The 21,370-nt window shown below is 44.9% G+C and overlaps 1 protein-coding gene across 5 annotated transcripts in view; it reads left to right on the top strand.

Annotated features, from left to right (window-relative positions):
• Positions 1 to 19,689, top strand: part of FGFR3 (fibroblast growth factor receptor 3) — a 55,793-nt gene extending 36,104 nt beyond the window's left edge. The window contains exons 5-17 of one of the 5 annotated variants that reach the window (XM_017820769.1): positions 372 to 495; positions 927 to 1,117; positions 4,272 to 4,422; positions 8,355 to 8,548; positions 9,410 to 9,555; positions 9,649 to 9,770; positions 10,896 to 11,006; positions 11,163 to 11,353; positions 12,775 to 12,897; positions 14,248 to 14,318; positions 15,733 to 15,870; positions 16,356 to 16,461; positions 16,545 to 19,689. In XM_017820769.1, coding sequence (XP_017676258.1) covers positions 372 to 495; positions 927 to 1,117; positions 4,272 to 4,422; positions 8,355 to 8,548; positions 9,410 to 9,555; positions 9,649 to 9,770; positions 10,896 to 11,006; positions 11,163 to 11,353; positions 12,775 to 12,897; positions 14,248 to 14,318; positions 15,733 to 15,870; positions 16,356 to 16,461; positions 16,545 to 16,709 — 1,833 coding nt within the window. In that variant the 3' untranslated portion in view covers positions 16,710 to 19,689. Of the gene's footprint in view, positions 1 to 371; positions 496 to 926; positions 1,118 to 4,271; positions 4,423 to 5,512; positions 5,658 to 8,354; positions 8,549 to 9,406; positions 9,556 to 9,648; positions 9,771 to 10,895; positions 11,007 to 11,162; positions 11,354 to 12,774; positions 12,898 to 14,247; positions 14,319 to 15,732; positions 15,871 to 16,355; positions 16,462 to 16,544 lie in introns of all 5 variants that reach the window. The other 4 variants (XM_017820771.1, XM_017820772.1, XM_017820773.1 and 1 more) reach the window with 4 other exon arrangements.
• The last annotated feature ends 1,681 nt before the right edge of the window (positions 19,690 to 21,370 follow it).

The following is a 21,370-nucleotide window of genomic DNA, read 5'->3' on the forward strand; positions in this document are numbered from 1 at the left end:
GACAGAGCCTCTGGACCAGAGTGGCAGAGGAGACCAGCAGATTGGAGTTATCTTACCTGAATGCGTTCTGAAGTCGTTATTCTAATGAGAGATGCCATGTTCAGCTGTCTACTGGTTTCATTATTGTGGTTATTGTGGAAGCATGTAGAAGTCCCCATTGAAATCTCAGTGTGTTACCTTCTGTTGCATCATTTTTGCATTGGTCTTAATGCCTTTTCTCAGACTTTAATGACCCTTGTAATGGGTCCTTGTGATGTTCAGGCCTACTTCATGCTGGCCAAGTATGTAGAAGCCCACTGATTGTTCACTGGTTTGAATGGTCTGATGATGAGGGTGCTTGACCACGAACTTGATCGTTTGTTTTCTTCTAGTTGCGACACCAGCAGTGGAGCCTGGTGATGGAGAGTGTTGTGCCGTCAGATCGAGGGAATTACACCTGTGTTGTGGAGAACAAATATGGAAGCATTAGGCACACGTACCAGCTTGATGTATTAGGTGAGATTTCCCTGTTTTCTCTCTACAGCTGATCTGTGGTGGTGGTGTTGAATAGCTTCATGATAGGGTATGAGAAGCAGGAGCTTAGTTTCTTTCCCAAGGTGCTGGATCACGTGTCTTCTAAAAGCAACAACAAACTTCTTTTTGGCCAATAATTCAGGATCAGAACTGTGATCCTAAGTAAATTACTTAGCCAGTCTACAGAGGGGCCAGAAAAGGAATGGCAGGGCTGAAGTGCCTCTTCTGTTCCCTGGTGGTTCTTCTCTGTTTGGCTTGAGAAGCACTGGGTAGGGCGGTGGTCAGGACACCTGCGGGGGACAAAACTTTTTTGCACCCTTTCTGCTGAAAAGCCAGCAGAGAGAGGTTTCAGAGGAGAATACTGGCTGGAAGAAGGACAAGTAAAAGGATTTCTTCTCTTTTCTGTTTTTCAGAAAGGTCACCCCACCGACCCATCCTGCAAGCAGGGCTCCCTGCCAACCAGACCGTGGTGGTAGGGAGCAATGTGGAGTTTCACTGCAAGGTCTACAGTGATGCCCAGCCTCATATCCAGTGGCTGAAACACGTGGAAGTCAATGGCAGCAAGTATGGACCCGATGGGACCCCATATGTCACAGTGCTGAAGGTTGGTACATGCTCCTTCTTCTCGCCCTCAGGGCAGTCCTTCTGTAAGTCTGCGCTGTGGAACACTGCATTTTGGAGGGAATACAGCAAAAATGTCCTAAAATCGATGTTCCAAACTCTTCTGTTTGCCAGAGATAACACTACTACTGTAGTGGCAGAGATAAGCAAAGTAGTTGAAAGAGCTGAGGTAATTGTGAGAAATGCAGCATAATAAAGGAGCTGTCAGATTGCACTTGACCTAAAATTGTAAAAATAACCTTTTTTTACAGCTTCAATAGAGGTATTTTCAGGGCTTGTTAAAATAAAAGGCTCCCAACTAAAACACATTCTTCCTTTTCCAAATAAACGTACTGCAACATGCACATACTAAATAATGCTGAACAACCAGCACCTGAGAGCCAAGATAGTCTTGTTCCACCCACTAACATTTGTGAACGTTGCTATATCCGTGCTCAGGAAAACTTTTTTTTTTTAAATGGATAAAAACTCACATAGTAAGACTTTACTTTGCTAAAATGCTTTCTTGAAAGGGAACTTGCAGATTACAGCTAGAACAAAGCCAGAGGGTCTGGTTCTCCTCAACCAATATAAATATAAGAAGTAGGGAATAGAGAGTTGAAAAGACATTGGACCTCAAAAATCCGTTTTCTTTTTAAATAATTAAGGACATCATGTGTTGGTGTTTATTAAAAAATATAGGGCAAAATGGAGTTTTTCTGACTCTGCAGTTCATGTTGAAAGCAGATTTTATCTCTGCAGTTTCAAGCTGAGGTTGTCCTGTGTGTGGACATTCCCCATGCTCATCCTGCTGCACACACCCTTCTTCTCTTTGTATGAAGTTTAAGAAAAAAACAAACACTTAGTGTTTGTCAGACAGTATCTACAAAACTGTAACTCAGCCAGATACATGATAATAAAAGCCAGAGACCCTGGAAATAATTACACAGATTGAAATAACAGATTGGTTGGAAGAAATGGTTGGAGACAGTTCTTCAGGACTGGCAACATGTGCTTCTCACAAGTTGATAAAACTTTTTATTTCTCGCCATCTCTCCAAATGTGTTTGAATTATGCATATTTGAATTTCCCCCTGGTTTCGCAGCCCAGTACCAAGCTCTGAATAGCTGGTTGTGTCACATGCCATCTCGTATAGTCTCCGAGCTCTGTGTGTGGTCTCCCCGTGGGATAAAAAGTGCTACCTTTTGGAAGTTTGCAGAGCCGCTGCGAACAGTGCCTTGTGTCACAAGCACAAGCTCCCATTTTGCTGTGGCAAAGAACATATAAATAGTCCGTATAAATAGTGTTTTAAAATTAAGTTGGAGCGGCACCGGGGTGGGTAGGTAATTAGAATTGCCAAATACCTTCTCTTCTGTGAACGGCAAAGGCTCCGCATTCCTCGAAGGGGAGCACAGGCAGGCGTTTGAAAGCACAAGTTTTGTTTGGTTTTATGTTTTTTGCTGAATAGGACCAGCACACGTCTATTTACTACTTCTGGTTAATCAGGAATGCTTTGAATTGTATTAATGCCGGCATCAGCACTGGGGCACGGAGCATTTCCATTTTGGGATGCATCTTTTGTGTGCCAGCACTGGGCCTCCACAGAGTTGTGTCAGGCCCAGCTTTGCAGGGATTTTTTTTTTTTTTTAAATGTATGTGTGCTTGTTTTTTATAAATAAATATCTGATAAAATGATCTCACTGTCATCTTGGGGCTCTCTCCTGCCCCATGCTGTGCTGCCTGCAGGGAGATAAGGAATTTTTTATCAGCCTGCCCTTCACTTCTGCCTTTAGGAGATTTTGTGGAGTGTAGGAGCTGCTATGGGGCAGTTTATGTATGGGGAATATCCCAGTCTCCATCACATGAGGGGGTCAGAGTGGTGCCTAGCACATGAAATTTCCCCCCACCCCCATCTAAAGGGGGGGGTAAAACCCCACACCAGTCCAGATGGATAAGTTGAATGCTGTACTTTCAACCCATTTTTTAAACAGCTTGACAAAACCAAGCCATCACCTGCATCAGTTCCTGAAAGCCTGGGCTAATTCATGATCAAAGAAAAACCCTTTTTCTTTGCAGAAGAGCACTAAATGCATTCCAGTTACAGGAGGTGCTGGCAACACTGTGCCCAAGCTTTGTCAAAGGCTAAATTGTACGTTCTGCATTGAAACATGCCCAGTTTAATTATAAACAAGGCAGCAACAGCAGGCAGGCACGTTTCCCCACTAGTCAGGAGACAAACTTGCCAGCACGTAAGCCTTAGAGATGAGATCAGGTCAAAACCAGTGGTGTTTGTCATCAAACATGGACACTGGGGCTCTCCTGGTGCCTCCTCTGGGTTCAGTTAATAACCTATCAGAGCTGGCTGCTCTGATGATTTTATTGGGCTGCAAGTCATATTGGCAGGATCAGGCCTTGAAATAGGAGGCATCAAGACTGGGCTGGAGAGCATAAGACCAAAACTGAGAAGAGAATTGTTTTATTTTCATTTCCAGAACTGAAGCTTCTTCTGAGGCCACTTAAAACAGTTGTGCATTTTCAGCCAAAATAAAAACAACTGTTTAGTGTTTAGGGAAAAAACTGATGTGCTGTTGTGGCAGCATGGAAGAAGATAAATAAACCCCTTGCTTAAGAGTCTGAACTTCGTTTGATTTATATGCACCACTTTATTTAGTAAAGAAGAGGCTCCTATAAGCAGTGGAAAAAATTACAGCTAATTTCTGAAAGGCAAAGTCAGCAGCAAGTTTCAGACCGCCACTGCTTATATTTTGTTTCCAAATTCTATTTTGGAATCTGATAATTGAAACAGTATTTGCTGGGCTGAGTTGCAAACACAAATCTCTGCTTAAACCCTTTCTCTGGTGCTCCTGTCTGAAGAGTTATTAAGAAACCGAGGAGATGGAGAAGGGGGAAACTGGTCTGTTTTAGAAGAGAAATCGCATGTGCGAAGGGAAGGGAGTTCACCTGCACGTGTTTTGGGGGCCAAATGCAACTTCTCTTCATCATTTAGGTCCTGGGTTAGGTGTCTCGCCACAGGGTGAGCTGGGGATGTTGCCACAGCTGAAAAGAAACCTGCTGTGCACAGTCAATCCTATCTGATGTAGGTGCGAAGGAGGTATTGTTTGGTTTACTGAAGTTCAGGTTTCTGTCTATTCCTGCAGTCTTGGATCAGTAAAAGCGCTGAAGCCGATGCTAACCTAAATCTGTTCAATGTGACAGAACAAGATGAAGGAGAATATCTGTGTAGAGCCAACAATTTCGTAGGCATAGCCGAAAAGCCATTTTGGCTCCACATTCGCAAACCAAAACCAGGTAAACCATAGACTCTGTCCCAAGGGCCTGGCAACTGCAAGAATGAGCTATAACATTTTTAAGAATCTAGTGATTAAAATTACTATTCATTTTGTATTATACCCTGTCAACTGACGCTGAATGGCTTTATCTTATTTCCTTGCTAATTTTTTTTTTACAAGAATGTAACGCCTATACAGCGATTGCCATGGAAAAATTCCCACAATAAAATGACTGTCAAATTTTGCTATCAACTCTTCATACTTCAATTCCTTTCCCTTCCTTACAATTGAGTGCTGATAACAGAATTGCATGTTAATGACCTCTGACGTTCAAAGCTCTGAAAAACCAAGCTGTTTCAAGTTTTTCACCCATAAAACTGATATAATCGGTTCTGTCCCTTGGAGAAGTAATGGAGAAATAAATATCAACATTGGCTCATGCAAGCAAACATGTTAACTAAAGAACAACAGCAGTCTCCTGGGCTCTGGGTTTTGACTCCAGCCTGGAGGGTTTGGCTGCTGTGTTGTTCAGTGCTACTGCAGGAAAGTTCTTAACAGGAGTTATACTGCAGTATTGAGGGCTGTGTAATCAACATATGGATCTGAGATGCCCACTGAAGAAATGATAAAAAATTATAAAATTCTGTATTTTTTAATGAACTCATGAACCAAAATGTTTGTATATTCCTCTGATCAGCACTTGAATCTTTCCCCACTACATCTCCCCTCCTTTATCCTTTCTTACTGTCTTTCCTCTCTCTCCTTTCCTCCTTTCTTTCCCCACCCCTGTACTCATCCTACTAACCCAAAGTCAGTCATATTGTGGGGGCAATTTTTCATTTGGATGCTTTTGCTTGCATGCTTCTTTAGTGGGACAGAGTAAGAACCTGGTGAAGGGAACTTTTTTTTTTGTTTGTTTTTGACTACAGGTTGCAGAGGGGAATGAATAAATAAATGTGGAAGATGGGCCATTGGAAAAAAAAAATAAAAAAAAAGAACCACCTTAATCTGCTTTTAAAATTTGCCTGTGGTGTCCTCACACTTGCTGGGAATGTGGCTTATTCTCTGTTTTCCCTCTTTCTATATGTGTGTGTTTTTTTTCCCTGTAGACGGCAGGTGTTAACACAACGGATAAGGAGCTAGAGATTCTGTACTTGCGAAATGTTACTTTTGAGGATGCTGGGGAATATACTTGTCTCGCAGGGAATTCTATTGGGTTCTCACATCACTCTGCTTGGCTGACGGTGCTACCAGGTATTTCCTTCTGTGCTGGCTTCTCCTTCCCTCTCCAGGACGCCTTGATGTTTTGCTTTAGAAATGCCAAGTTCCCGCAGACCGCCTCTTGCTTGGAAGAGGGGTGTTTTCCAGGGAGGGATTTTCTGCAGACCCCTGTTGCATACTCGCAGCTGACTCTTTTTGCACTGCATCTAAAATTTTAAATAATGGCAGTAAATAAAATATTATAATAAATTAAATAGTAATTAATATACTAAATAAAATAAAATAAATAAAATGCACGGGTTTTGGGTTTTTCCTTTTTATCTAGATAGCAGGGAGATGTTCACAGCCTCTTTATTAGGAGACTGTTAGGTGCCAAAATAAGGAGCTTTGTCTTCTTACACTGCCAGTGAGAGAAGGAAGCCTCCCCATGAGATGATCCAGGGCACCTAAATTGGACATGGATTGAGGATCATCTTATGAAGGATCCTTTCTGTCTGACCTCATATCTTAACCTAAAATTAGATGCATAAGTGTCTGGTGTGAGTACACCATTCCCTGCCTGTAGCATTATTTCCACTTCACGGATGAGCAGGCCAAGATAGTGATCTCAAACAGAAGGTCAAGGAGAGTCATCTGCAGACAGAGCACAGGAGTCCTGGCTCCCAGGGGCATTGCATGCTGCCTGCTCCAGCTGGGATCGATGAAAGCTGCAGTGGGCTTGAAACCTGAGGCCAGAGTGACCTCGATTTTGTGGTCCTTTCATGTGCAAAGCTCTTATTGACAATGAAGCCAGCACAGAATATGCAACAGAGGGATCTGCTCTCCAAAAGGGGGAATGAGGCTGTGCTGCCCCTTCACCTGCAGAATCTGCCTCCAGCTACAGGGCAGGCTTGAGCATGGTCCAGAGAAGCACTAGCAATATTCATATTGAATCTCATATATGCTGTGCCTTGCACAGAGTGCAGAAACAGACCTGGAGTATGTTCAGTAGACCTTTACTGAAAAGGCATGCAAAATCCTGGACAGCCCACTCTGACTCATCCAGTCATAGACCACATTTGGGTCCATCTCACAACACATCCATCTCATGATGTGTTTAGGAACTGGAAACTTTGGCATTTCTAATCTTGACTTTATCTGTGCGGATGATTTGGATGTAATCGCTTTTACTGGGGCTTAAGAAGGTCTCCTCCATGCCCGACCCTGCAACTGGTGGGATCTGCTGATCTTTCCTGTTTATTTGCCAGCTCTATAATAGCTGATCTGATCCTGTTTCTGCTTCTGACATGCACTGGATGAGAAATCATTTCCTTTCGTTAGAAGACTAATGTTTCTGTTATTTTGAGAATCTCACAATATTGTCTCAACCGACTGATGCTCTGTTTTTACAATGTATGAATTTACACCTCTTACTTTATCAAAGAATAAGCAGGAGAAAACCCACCAAAAAACCTGAAGCAGAACTTTATTTTGAAGTCAGACACAGCGAAGGACAGCTGTCTGTGCAGCAGCAGGCCTCCACAGAGGGGGTGCAGGATACAGCCTGTCTGGGGAACCTCAACTTGTAAACCCCCATCCACGCTATGGGAGGAGGGATGTGGAGCAGAGAACGAGACAGTGTGAGCCAAGGCAGCAGAGCTGTGGCACCAACCGTAGTGCCTGGTCCCAGGAGATCTGGTACCCCTTTCTCACAGGAAGGGATGGCTGTTTGGCAGGATCAGGCCCTCCACAGCTGGCACACAGGCTGGTACAGCCCCCACTGTCACTGACAGCCCCTTCCCCATGTCCCCCTGGACACAACCATCCATGACCTGACATGGAGCCTGCTGCTGCCAGGGAAAGGCTCCTGCTGCTTGCCGAAGGGGCTGCTCAGTGGTGGACACGATCCATCAGTGAGCTACCCACGCCGGCATGACTTCATTATAAAGTTTCCCACTGCTGACTGTTCCTCTGATGCCAGCATGCCTTTGTGGGACAGAAAACCAGTCCTACCATGGCCCCTTTCTCTGGTCTACATGCCTGTCCTGAAAGGAACAAGAGAAAACACAGCTGAGCTTTGCTGGTCTCTAAATAAAGTCTTGCTAGCAAGTAGCCACTGCTGATGGGCTCATGCCATCATCGTCCTGGCTCACGCACCTCTCTGAACCAGACCTTCCAGCCTCTACACAGCAAAACTGTTTTCATAATAATTCAGAATAATTAAGCAAATTGTTCTGAGGCTTTTTCCCTGTGTGATGCCTTATTGCTGGGTGCTCCTTGAGCCCCTTGGTCCCTCAGAGCAGGCACTGGTCCAGTGGAAATCTTTGATAGAGAATCTGAATGAGTAAAGTGAAGCAAACCCCAGTCCTACAGCTTCTGCACATCCAAGGCATCTAGCTACATGGTGTGGATGTGTGGAGAAAGCAAGATCTGGGTCAGAGGGACAGCACAGATGTGTGAAGATGCCTTCAGCCTAGAGCAGTGATTTTCAGTCTGTGGGCTGAATACTTTTAAAAACCAAAGGTTGCATCAAAGGGCAGTAAAATTACCCCAAAGAGGCAAACTGAACTAATGTTTTAGCTACAGCCGCAGGCAGAAAACCACTGGCCTGGGAGAATCCCCTCACTGAAGTCACTCAGCAAATTGGCGTAGCTGAGCAAGTCCTCCCCAAATTCTTTGTGCTGCATGTGTGTGGTTGCCTGTGGGCAGCTGCCTGCCCTGTCCTGACTGCCATCTCTTGTCACCCTGCAGCCGAGGAGCTCATGGAAATGGATGATTCAGGCTCAGTGTACACTGGCATTCTCAGTTATGGCACTGGCTTTTCTTTCCTTCTCCTGGTGCTGGTCTTGGTGATTGTCTGGAGGATGAAAATGCCAAACAAAAAGGCCATGAACACCCCCACTGTACAGAAAGTCTCCAAATTTCCACTCAAGAGACAGGTAACAGAAAGTAGATACAAGATTCCTATTCCCCCCTATGGTATCCCTCTTTTTTTTTTTTTTTCTTCCTCCTCTATGACATTTTCTCTCTAGGTGAGAAGCTCCACCAGAAAAACATTGCCCAAGAGGTGCATAAGTTGGCTGCAGCCTAGAAGTGTAACCCCCTTTTATTAATTCCTGTGCCAGTGGAGCAGTGGCAGGTGGCTGCTGACTCTGGTTCATGAGCAGCCCCCAAGCAGTGGCATTGCTGCTGCCCTTGTCCGGGAGGGGCTGGCAGTGCAGCTGTGGGTGCCACAGAAGCACATCTGGCAGAGGAACAATTCAGTCCAGGCTCCCTGATGGAGCAGGGATTTGAGGAGAAGGAGCACGTCTAATTGCGCTCCTTCCTGCTTTCACAGAGGTCACTGGTGAACCCAGAGCAGTTCTCATGGAGGTGGCAGAGGGTCCTCTGTGCAGTTAGAGGAATTGCAGAGGGGCAGGAGCAAAAGACACCACGTGAAACCCCATAGTGAAGGATACAGATTTCAAGCTTTGGCTGCAAGCTCATGGTGGCTGTTTACAGTGCCAGAATGAGAGAGGTCACTCCATAGCCTGTATGTGCTGCAGCGATGCACACGGAGCAACTGAATGGATTGCTGCTGGAGGGCACTGGCTGATCTGTCCCTTCTTTCCACAAGCTAAAAACCTGACCACAGGTGCCTAAATGAGTGCATTTCTGCAAGGGTGGGGGCATTTCCTGATTAGAAATTTCCAGAAATGTGTGTCCATGGGCAAAGAGAGCTCAAACCTCCTCAGTGTTCCATCTCAGGCACTGCCTGCCCTGGGAATACAGTTGGCAATAACACTTCATTTGCTCTACCCAAGCAGGTGTCGCTGGAGTCCAACTCTTCCATGAATTCCAACACGCCCCTGGTCCGGATCACGCGTCTCTCCTCCAGCGATGGGCCAATGCTGGCCAACGTTTCCGAGCTGGAACTGCCTCCAGATCCCAAGTGGGAATTGACACGTTCTCGGTCAGTCAAACCCATGGGTCGGAGTCTCTGTGCCTGCTGGTGGTGTAGCCACACCAGTACCCCCATAACATGCCTGTTTGTTCCTCCCTGCAGCCTGACCTTGGGGAAGCCTCTTGGTGAGGGGTGTTTTGGCCAAGTGGTGATGGCAGAAGCAATTGGGATTGATAAGGACAAGCCCAACAAGGCCGTCACGGTTGCTGTCAAGATGTTAAAAGGTATGGGGAGTCCATAGAAGGCAGAACAGCATATTGTGCTGGGATTTCCTCTGTGTGCCTCTCTTTTAAGTCTTTTATACAAACAGATACTGTAGAAGAAAGCAAGAACTACCTTTCTTCCCCTTCACCCATATAGCCTGGGGGTGAGGGCTGTCCTTGGAGAGCAGGTAAAAGTGCAAATCCCATCAGGAAGAGGGACTGGGAATTAAACCAGTTCTCTGCCAAGGGGCAATAGCATGCCTGAGAAGAAGGGGAACCCCCTTCACTTCTAGCCAGCTCCACAAATCAGCCCACTCCTTGCTCCTCCCATAACCAGCGCTGCCTGTTCTACCAAAAGCTTATGCAGCAAGCTCAGATGGGGTTTGCAGAAATTCGGTTGACAAACCCCTTCTTGAGGAACTTCATGGAAAAAACTCAATCTCAAACTTGCTGGAGCAAGTAGAGCAGGGGCTCCAACAGTGAGCAGTGAGCAGCCTGGGCTTGAGGTTACATGGGGTGACATGTAAAAAAAGTAATGTTTCTTATCAGAAAAGGATTTGTTTAATTTACATTTTCTTCAGTCCATTCTGAAGCGGGGTTTGGAAGTAGGAACATTTACATCTTTCCAAATCAAAGCATTCTTTTGGGAAGGTTTTCCCCCATTTTTCTGCTTTTGCAGAAAGGTTTTTCTACTTCCGTAGAAAAATTGCAGTTTTCTATACAAAAAATACAATCCTTCATGTAGCCACTCTCCCAGCTCTTACCTTCCACCATCATTTACTCTTTGCCCGTGGAGCTGAGGGAGGGAAACTATCAGAAAAGCAGGTACCAGGTACCAAAACCTGACTTTTTTTCTGTAATACTTGCCAGGAAGAAACAGAAGATGAAAGGCATTATTGACTTCCGTACAAACATTTATCTCCACTTATTTGTTCTTTTATCTTTTTTTGTTCTAATGGTAGTAGATTTTGGTTTTATTTTGATTCTTCTTCCCGAAGTAGAACAAAACCAAATACAGCCATATTTTGATATTGTTTCCACACCAAAGCCCCACAGGGCTACACAGCAGTTGTAACTACTGTAAGTAGTAACTACTTCCCTAAACACTTATTTTTTTCATGACATTTTTTTTGCTTTCCTCTCCAGATGACGCCACAGACAAGGACCTTTCCGACCTGGTCTCTGAGATGGAAATGATGAAAATGATTGGAAAGCACAAAAACATTATTAACCTCCTTGGTGCCTGCACACAGGATGGTACGTAGCAGAGCAACCCAGTGCTCACAGGGTCGTGGGAGGCTCAGGTTTGGCTGTCCCTCTGTGTAATTACTCACTGGCTGTCCAAAATACCCCAGATGAGATTTTGGTGGTCAGCTCTTCCTCTGCTGGACACTGATGTGCCCTTCTTTGCAGGACCACTCTATGTGTTGGTGGAATATGCATCAAAGGGGAACTTGCGGGAATACCTCAGGGCACGTCGCCCACCTGGCATGGACTATTCCTTCGACACCTGCAAGCTGCCCGAGGAGCAGCTGACATTTAAGGACCTGGTTTCCTGCGCCTACCAGGTGGCACGGGGCATGGAGTACTTGGCATCTCAGAAAGTGAGTTGAGAAACATCGTTTGGTAGAAGCTTCCATCAAAGCCACGTATTCAAAGGCAGGCCATGCTATGTGTGTGGAACAACCTCAGGCAAAGCACTGCAGGCTTCTCCCTTTACAGGCCAGACTTTTCCCTATGAAGTGTCTTGGGGTTTTTGCTGGAGGCTTTTCCCTATGAAGTGTCTTGGGGTTTTTGCTGCAGGCTTCACCCATATGCAGAAATCCCTGTATGCTGGCTTCATTCATGAACCATGCAGCTGTGCAGCCCTTGCTGTCACCTGCAGGACCTTTAACACCCCCAAAATGCCTACAAAACACAAGCAACCCAGACCTTGGTGCCTTTCCTCACCAGTTCAACCTCTACCACTGGTAGAGGTAACTGAGCTGTGCAGTTCTGAGGCTCAGGCAGCAGTGGTCAGGGTGAGCGTCACGCCGAATTGTGCACTTCCACTGCAGGAGATGTTAGGTTGGACAGCAGTGAGAAGCTGAGTGCAGCCCTGTTCCCCTCATCTCCTTTCTGAGATCGCTAAAGATGCAGAGCACTCACAGAGAAGCTGAGATCCTGAGTGTAGCTCATGTGTTTGCAGCTGTCATGAGCACGTGTAGGCTCAGTGGGAGCAGAGCCGGCAGTGGATTTGGCTCGATGCATGGCAGTGCCCAGGATGCTCCCAGGGGAGCACTTTGCTGGTGTTGAGCCAGCTGCTGCGTTTGCTTACATCATGCCCTGGGATTACTCCTGATTTACCCTGACATCAGCAAGTGGAGAATCAGGCTTTGGTTCACCAAGCTGTGCCCCAGCCAGCATGGCCTTTCTGTGGGCAAGGGAGCATTGTAGCAAGAGCAAGTTCAGTTTCAGATGTCAGATGTGTTTGTCCTCTGCCTGCAGTTCACGGTGGGTGGCTCATGGTGGCTTTAAACCCTTTCTGCACAGTGCTGGCTGATTTAACTTCTTTGTCAGCTGACAACTATGATGTTGGGGATTGGACTAGGTGAGTTTTAAAAGTCCCTTCCAACCCAAACCATTCTATGATTCGATGTATTTTGGATGTATTGGGGATATCTGAATGCAAGGATTTTTTTCCCCCTCAAACATCAGCCTGCACTCCTCCTCCTAGCTTCACGTCCCAGTAAGTTCCCACAGAAGGGGAGAGTTGGCTTTCTCATCTGTGCATCCCCTTTGGAGAGAAAAGGCACGTGCATGGCTGTGTCAGCGCTGGGGCTGCTGATTAGGTGTTGCTAAGAGGTGGTTCCCACTGAGCATGCATGATGGGGCGGTGACACAGAAAGCCAGGAGTTAAGCAGTGCCCACAGCTTTATGAGCTCGGGAGTCAATGAAACGGCAGCTCATAAACCACACGGTGCTGCTGGTTCCAGGCGCGAGCAGCTAACGAGCCCTTATTTATTGACTTGCTCACCTTCCACAGTGCATTCATCGCGACTTGGCAGCCAGGAACGTGTTAGTCACCGAAGATAATGTGATGAAAATAGCTGATTTTGGCCTCGCTAGAGACGTTCACAACATTGACTATTACAAGAAAACCACCAATGTAAGTACAGCGCTGTCGAGCACACGCAGTTCTCCTTCTGACAGGGAACTCGGTCGTTCCTGCAGCAAGTGGCCCTTGTCCCACATCTCTCTTTCTAGAGGGGCTTAGGAGGAAGAAATCTGATGGGGACCTCACCTAGGGAGGGACTGTAGGTAGACTGGTCCAAGGAGTCTATACACCATCTGTTTTCTTCCTGACAGATCCTGCTCCTGCCAGCAGCGGGTTGAGAGGTCTCAGCTCTAGCCAGGAAACTTTAGACTAAGAGAAACAGAAGTTTCTCCCATAGGGGAATGAAGCCTTCTCAAGTCTGCTCCAGTACTGTTCCTTAAGGTCCCAAGGGGCCAACTTCTGTCTCACTAGAGCCCTTGACAGAGGAACATTACTTGTATACCTGGAGCTACCTGGTTTTCGTGCATTTCTCTCTTTTTTACATCCCAAGTTCCTTGACTCCCCTACCAAGAGTGAGAAGATGGTCCAGGCAGTCCTTTGAAGCCCACTATGCCCATACTTATCCCCTCCAATAGTATATCAGAAATCTTTCTTAATTGCCAGGATTTCTTAATCATAAATTAATAACAATTCTTGGGAATTTTAGTCATAGATCAGATAGATGGATTTTCCCTGTTTGACCTGTGTTGGACAGCTGAAAGCATAATCCCATTTGTGTATTCCATCTCTAGTTGTCTCCCTCAGTGAGACAGTAGGTCAGAAGAGGACAAAGTTTCCCCATAGCCAAATTATGGCTTAAACATGAAACAGTTCTTTCTGACTCCCTCCAGGGGCCAAGCAAAGCCCCAGAGAATTATAATTAATCTAGTCTTTCTCATTTCATATTTCTCAGCCTGTGTTTATGACCCTGATGTAGGATGGGATCAGACCTCTTCTCTTAGCCTCCAGCAGGATCAGGATTTGTTTCTTAGAGGATCTGGCCCTTGCCTTCACTCTTTAGGAGTTCCCTTCAAGTTGAGCCTAAGCTGGGTTTGGACTTGCAATCAACTGTTTCTTCCAACCAAAGAGACAGAAAGTGTTGTCCCATGCTGTTCATCTATGAGTAGTGGATGCTGTTCCCATGCAAAGATTTGGATGCACTGATACGTTAAACCTGCCTTGGCAGTGAAATACAGTCCTTGACAGAGAGCATTTACTGCAAAGATTGTCAGCGAAGATCCAGGGATCAAATGCTCTAATCTGTTTATATGTGGCCACTGCTGCTTTGCCCAGTGACCGGGAAGGCAGATGTGGTTGTTAATGAAAATGTTTCAAACTGGATTAGAAAAGAAGATTCAGATGGTGCCGTTGTGGCTGGGGAAATATGCTGATGGGATGTTCCCATTGTCTTCCTAATTACAGGGTCGGCTGCCTGTGAAATGGATGGCTCCAGAAGCCTTGTTTGACCGGGTCTATACTCACCAGAGCGATGTGTAAGCAAACCTACACTTAAAAAAAAAAAATAAAATGACAGGAAAATCAACACCTATAGTATCTTACAGACAAACATACTGCTAAGCATGACCTGGGGCGCCTGAGGATGCAAAAATGTAGGAATCAGTTCCAAGCTGCATCTTCGCACACGTGGTTTTGTTTTGCCGTTATCTGGTTGCTTTCATCTGAGGATCTCTAGTGAGCTGCTGAAAAATTATTGGAAAGCAGGCAGGCATTTCTTGTCCAGCTTATGGATGAGGTGATTCATCTGGCAGTTGTAAAATATTGTGCTAAAAAAAAATATCTCCGTGAAAAAAAAAATCACCCTCGGCATCCTCCACGCTTTGCCCCAGAGAGTTAACGCTTCAGTCAAGTATGTGGAATGAGCTTGAAATACTCTGTCTGCTGTTAGAATTGATCAGAGAGTATTCAGCAAATATATCCCCAGATTAATTTTGCCGCCTTTATTTCCTTTATTTTTCCTAATCCTATCTAGTTTTTCAGTGCCTCTGCACAGTAAGCAAACAGCAGAGCCTGCCTTACATGTAGGTCGGTATCACATCTGAATTTTGCAAGGGCTGAAGCAGCTCCACATGCACACTGGAATTTTTATTGCAATATTTGGTCAATAATGGCGTTTTTACAGTCAGCCTGCCTGCTCCCCAAAGCTCACTGCTTGCAGTTGCACAAACGAATCTTATTCTATTTCTGTAGTTTTCCCATACTTTGGCTTTTATTGATCTTAAATCATAGTTTCCATGCTTAGGTAATGCTGCAGAAGGCATGACAGATAAATCAAAGCTAGAGAACGGGAGAGCGAGTGCGCATGAAAGCGAAACAGAGACAGATAATCCCTGTTTTTAAAAAGAAAATGAAGAAGGCAAAAGATATTTTTGAAAAAGAGGACTTTTAACCAGAGCACAGCTGCAGGACTGGAGTGTGTAACATTAGTGCTCCGCTGATTTTTGTTGGGGTATTTTTCTCCCAGCTTGGCCAGTGAAATGAGTGTTGTAACAAGCAAGTTTTGGTATCAGCTTGCACAATTAGTGGCCTGTGGTTCCAAGCCTGCAATTCAGTGAAGCCGTGCATGAATAATTTGATTTGTTCCATTCAGTGGAGCTGGTGGAAGACCTAACAAAGAGCTGGGGGTGATAGATGGGCTGTCACCTATCTGATTAAATGCTCATTTCAATTTCAGACTTGGTGCCTGGGATTTCTTTGCTATTGAGTTGGATCAGCAGAGATCTCCAAGTAACTAGTAAAAATGGCCTAGGCAATTAGTCATGCTATTGATGACTTTGTTAGCTATGCATGGCTGCACAGAAATAAAGCCAAGCCAGGGGGAAAGGGATATGGGGGGATGCTTGGAAAAAAAAACTCATTGAATTTTAAAGATCTTTCTTTGGTTTCCAGCTGGTCCTTTGGAGTGCTACTATGGGAGATCTTCACTTTAGGAGGGTCTCCATACCCGGGAATTCCTGTTGAGGAACTCTTCAAGCTCTTGAAGGAAGGCCATCGGATGGACAAACCTGCGAACTGCACCCATGATTTGTGAGTGTGTGGTGTGGGCTGACCTTCTTGCACTGCTGACCCTTCCCTCTATGGCCAAATAGTGTCCTAGGCTGTTTGAGCTGTAGTTTGAGCTGTTGGTGCATCCCCACTGCAAAATTTTGCAGCCATCTCCAGGTGGACTTACCCATCCCAACTCATTTTGGCTCAGCCCATGACTACTGAGCAGCGTACGGCGCCTGACCTCGTTTGGCAGGTGCTGGTTGGGGGTGTAGCTCTGGTATGTCACCTTCAGGACAGGTCCTCCTCCTGCTTGGAGAGCACAGTCATGCATGAGATGATCGGTGATGAGGGTCACGGCTCCACAAAGCCCTCCTCTTCCCCCCAGCCGGCCACGCGCCGAGGCCACCATGATTGGGGTTGCGTTGGCCGTAGCTGTTCTCTCAGGCAATTTTAGGGTGGGTGGGCAGGCGGTGGGTGCTGCATAGCCCCACCAAGGTGACTGTCCCCTCTCCCCTCTCATGCAGGTACATGATCATGCGGGAGTGCTGGCACGCCGTCCCGTCGCAGCGACCCACCTTCAAGCAGCTGGTGGAAGACCTGGACAGAGTCCTCACCGTGACGTCCACCGATGTGAGTGTGGTGGGGCGGGTGCGGGAAGGGGTCACTCAGTCCCCGGCGGGGGGCACCCACTGATGGGTCTGTCACCCTGGCAGGAGTACCTGGACCTCTCGGTGCCCTTCGAGCAGTACTCACCGGCTGGGCAGGACACCCACAGCACCTGCTCCTCAGGGGATGACTCGGTCTTTGCACATGACCTGCTGCCCGACGAGCCCTGCCTGCCCAAGCATCCCCCCTGCAACGGTGTCATCCGGACGTGAGGACCCCCGGCGCAGACGGATGGACGGATGGGCAGGCGGACAGAGTGCCCACAGAGGTGCGAGTGTGGGGCGCCGCCGAGGGTGAAACCGTAGTGAAGGATCTTCCAGTGGAACTGCGTGATGGTGCCCGGAGATTTGTGTTGTTGACGAGCTGTTCAGGGTAAAAAAAAAAAAAAAAAAAAGAAAAAAAAGATTAACTTTTTTTATAATTTTTTTTTAAAAATTTTTTTTTTCTCCCTATTGCTGTATGAAAAGTCAAGAAGCACTGTTTGGCCTGAAGGAACTAATCTCTTGCCAAGATGATCTATCGTAGATGATTTTTTTTTTGTTCTTGTTATTTACTTTTCATTTTTTTTGGGGGTTTTTATCTTTACTACGCAGAATGTTGAACCTGGGGGGTGCTGACCTCCCAGCCTCCGCGCTTGCGTTTCGAGTGCCAGAGTAACCGTTCTGTGCCTGCAATAAGAAGAAGAGAAAAAAAGAAATCTTCCTTTAAAAAAAAAAAAAGAAAACAAACAAAAAACACACACACACAAAAAGGTGTAAAGAATGTGGAAATTCTTGGCTTATGCAATCTGTACATGAACCTTTTTGGTGGAGCTGAAAAGCCACGTTGCCTGCAGGGATTCATATATTTATAAAAATATCTATATTTTTGTTGTCGTCGTTTTTATAGCTTCATGATCGTGCTACCCAGCTACATAGAAGGAATCCTTTTTGGAAGAAGAAGAAGAAGAAAAAAAACAAAATTAAGTAAAACACAAATTGTCACGGAGAAATGAAAATAAAAATAACAAAAAGAGACGGTCAAGTCACCTGAAGTGTCAGCGCTTTGGCCCTTGCACTGGGCTGGGAGCGATGGGGCCGTGCCAAGGCAGGAGCAGACCTCAGGGATGGGCAGAGACCCTGTGGGGTCCCTGGGGAAGAGAGCACCACCAATCTGAGAGCGGCGGGGTGCCCTGAGACCTGGCTCCTGGGTGCCCACACAGCATCTCAGGTCACATCCTGGCCTCTGAGAACAGCCATTTTTTGGGGGGAAAAAAATAAATCTCGCTTTTGGTGTTTGCCTGTTTTTGCTTGCCAAGGGTGAGTGGGGGGAGCAGCTCCTCCACTCACCCCTCGATGCCAGCGGTTTGGCTCCATCTACGTGCAGTGACTCGGAGAAAGAAGTTACGGGTACCTGTAGGCAAGAGCCTTTAACTTATATCAAAAAGGTTTATTCCAGAGAATCTGTGTATATATCTATAAATATATCATGTATATATATAAATAAATATATTAAAAAAAAAGAATGTATAATACTAATGCAACATAAAGCAGTACTGAGAGAGAGAGTCTCAAAATACGAGCATTGCAATCTAGGATATACTGATCTGGGCAAAAGAAAAGATGTTTTTGATTGTTTTATATCTTCACAGTTTTGTTTTAAAAATTGTACCTTAACGTGTATATTTGTAAAGTTATTTATAGATATTAACATATCTGTTCATTGGTTTAAATAGCATAGCATTACTGTAAACTTTAAATTTCACCGAGCTTAAGGGTGTTTTTTTAACTTATTAAAAGTGGAGAAAAAATATATTAATCAAGTTTTTCCTTTGTGTTTATGGGAAATATTGAAAGAATGTATAGATGTACAGTCCTTTAACAAATTACATTTAATGTTATAAATATATATATGTATTCATTAAAAAAAATATTAGTTTATCCTGGATTGCAGTGAGCAAAGGTAAGTTTATTTTTCAATACATCACCAGTGGTTAAAACCAAACAAATAGCAACAGAGAGATGATTTTTACATATTTCAGAAAAACAAGGCCAAGAATTCTTCCATCAGTTTAACCACTGTGCATTAAGGGGGTGTGGGTGTTTATTTTTCTATTTTCAAATGAAGGTATTCTTTGTGGTCGATTTAATAACAAGTGTGCAGCAAAGCGAAATGTTGACTTTGGATGATGTGGGGTAGGGTTTTTTTTTTTCCTTTTGCCAGTACTGTTGTATTTTGGGTTTCAGAAATGCCATGTGAGCAAAATAGTGACACTGTTTGCAGGAGAGCTGCTACGGCTGCCTATTTCTTTTGCATCTAACACGTTGGAAAATACCAGTGACGCCTGATATTTGGTGTTTAAAATGCTGTGCTGTTTTGTTCCTCAATGCCAGATAGCTGTTTAAAAGCACAGGACTGAAATAAGGAATGTTAGCACAGATCAGGCTGACAATGGGGGAGGTTTGGGCTGAGGATTTTTTGTGGGTGGGGTGGTTTTTTTTGTCCAGGAGACTTCATGTACTACCACAAAGAGGCAAGGCAAATTGCATCCTGAATTCTTTCTTTCCATTTTTCTCTGGTGCGTATTACATATCAATGTTGCGGAATAACAGGATGACAACATCTCATTTTAAGATTTTTTTTTTTCTTCTTAGAGCCACAAAATCCTTACCCTAAAATAAATAATTTATAGTTTGAGGTTACTTCAGTGGAAGTTTGAGAAGGTAGATTTCTATAGATTTTTGTTTTGTTGGAATAAAAAGAAAAGAATTTTTTGGTATTTTCTTACAAATGTCTGCTAATTGTGTACATTCCAAGTACTCGAAGCATCGAGTTTTCCTGTACTGAAAAAAAGAAAATGTACAAAACTGTGCATGATTTTAAATGTTACTAGATATTATAAATATATATATAATTTATTGAGTTTTTACAAGATGTATCTGTTGTAGACTTTTTGACTTTAACATTTCTTATTCAATGCTTATATAGTTTTATAGCCTGGACTATTATCTTTAAAAGCTTAAAAAAAAATTAAAAATTCCAATTTTGTTACATTTTATACTGTTGATGTTACAATCCACAGGTTTGCATAGCGTGATTTTTGCAATGAGCAACTCTGTTCAGTTTATTTTAATACTGTATTTCTGTGCCTGACAGCTGTAGCTGTCAAAGGTGTGAGATGAACACTAAATAAAACTATTCTGCTTTTGTTAACATGGGAAACTTACTTCTACCAAAAAAAAAATTTAATAAATAAACAAGATGTTAAATTTTGGGATTTACATCCAGTTGTGAGGGTCCTTTGCAAAACCAGGTCTTCCAGGCACTGGGATTTGTAGTTCCAGGAGGGTTTAATTTTTATAGTGCTGCTTTGCAAGTCCTGGCCAGCACAGGTTTTGAATTCATAATAAGTTTATAGCAATTTTGGTTGAAGGACCATATTCTGTATTTGTTAGTGAGTACATTTATAGCCACAGAAGCCACTGTATGCACAGAGTTGTTAACCCCTGCTCTCATACAGAATTAAGCACATAGCAGTAGCAAAAGGGCAGGAATTGCTCATTAAAGCTCCCAGTGGGAGACTTCTCCCAGCCCAGTGGGACAGGCACAAGGGACCTAATCCTGCCTGGATCCCAAGGAGCAAAAGGTGACCAAGTTCGGCTTTGGATTCAGGCTCAGGAAATCCTGGTTCAGGTAGTAGCAGACAATGCAGGGGGATACTGCAGTTTGGGAAAGATTGGGCCAATCCTACCAGCCCTTTCATATAATATTAATGGATTTCTACAAGTGATCCTGTTGTACTGCATCCCATACATCTTGATTTTTGCATGCAAGTTTGTCTACCTTTGTATAGCCTGCCTACAGGAACAAGCACTTGTGTTTAAGTAGCTGGGCATGGAATGGCATGCATCCAAGGAAATTACATCTGTGGCACTGGGACTGGCACCACCACTGTTACATCCTAATAGAATTTAAAAAATAAAAAAATTACATGGGATTTAGGTCATTTCCCTGCCATTGCCAGAGAAAAACACATTCTTTTAGCACTACTAAGATCCACTGCATTGTGGGACGAGTCTTGCTACCTGACACCAGTTGTTTCCATGCTTTAGGGACATGCTTTGGTGGCCAGCCCTGAGTCCTGCCCCAGCAGGAGGAGCGTGGGCCAGGGGACAAGCCCTGATCATCCAGGGCTGCAGTCAAGTCAGAGTGCAGCTAAATGGCTTTTTGCTGGCTCACGTGGAAATTGCTTCCTCGTGGCAGGGTGGTGAGGATGTCATGTAACCGTTTGCAACCCCCAGGACTTGAAAAGCAGAAGCAGAGCAGATTGTTCGCCAGTGAGCTGTGGTGTGTAGTATACCTGTGCTTTATAGCTGTCCCAAAAAAAGTCCTCTTAGCACACAGATAGCACAGAGTCAAAGTCGCAAAGAGGAAAGTCTCTGTCCCAGTGCAGCACTGACCCACGTGTGGTGCTGCCATGGTATTTGCTTTCCCTCTGGGGTTTCATGATGTCATTCTTCCTCTGCTGGCCTTCACCCGCAGCAGTGTTTGCTTGTGGCCTAGGGAGGAGGGGGTAATATTTTACTTTAATTGCCCTACAATGCATCCAATTCTTAGTCCAGGATGAATATTTGGCTTCAGCGTGTGATGCACATCAAGTAACGCGCAAAACAATCTCAAGGAACATTTGCGAAGTTGCTCAGTTGGGCTGTGTCCCTGAGAGAACATCCCACTGCAGCTCATCTCCCCTTTGTTGGCTGCAGCCTTCCACCCAAACCCTATGCCCTTTCCACATGAAAGAGTTATTTTTCAAAGCAGAACAAATGTCTTCTTTCCTCTGCGGGTGACTACATAAATAGGGCCTCTCACTGGCTGCTGTGACCTGTTTCATAGC

This window comes from Lepidothrix coronata, unplaced genomic scaffold (genome assembly GCF_001604755.1).
Source record: "Lepidothrix coronata isolate B3197 unplaced genomic scaffold, Lepidothrix_coronata-1.0 Scaffold85, whole genome shotgun sequence".
NCBI classification, from domain to species: domain Eukaryota; kingdom Metazoa; phylum Chordata; class Aves; order Passeriformes; family Pipridae; genus Lepidothrix; species Lepidothrix coronata.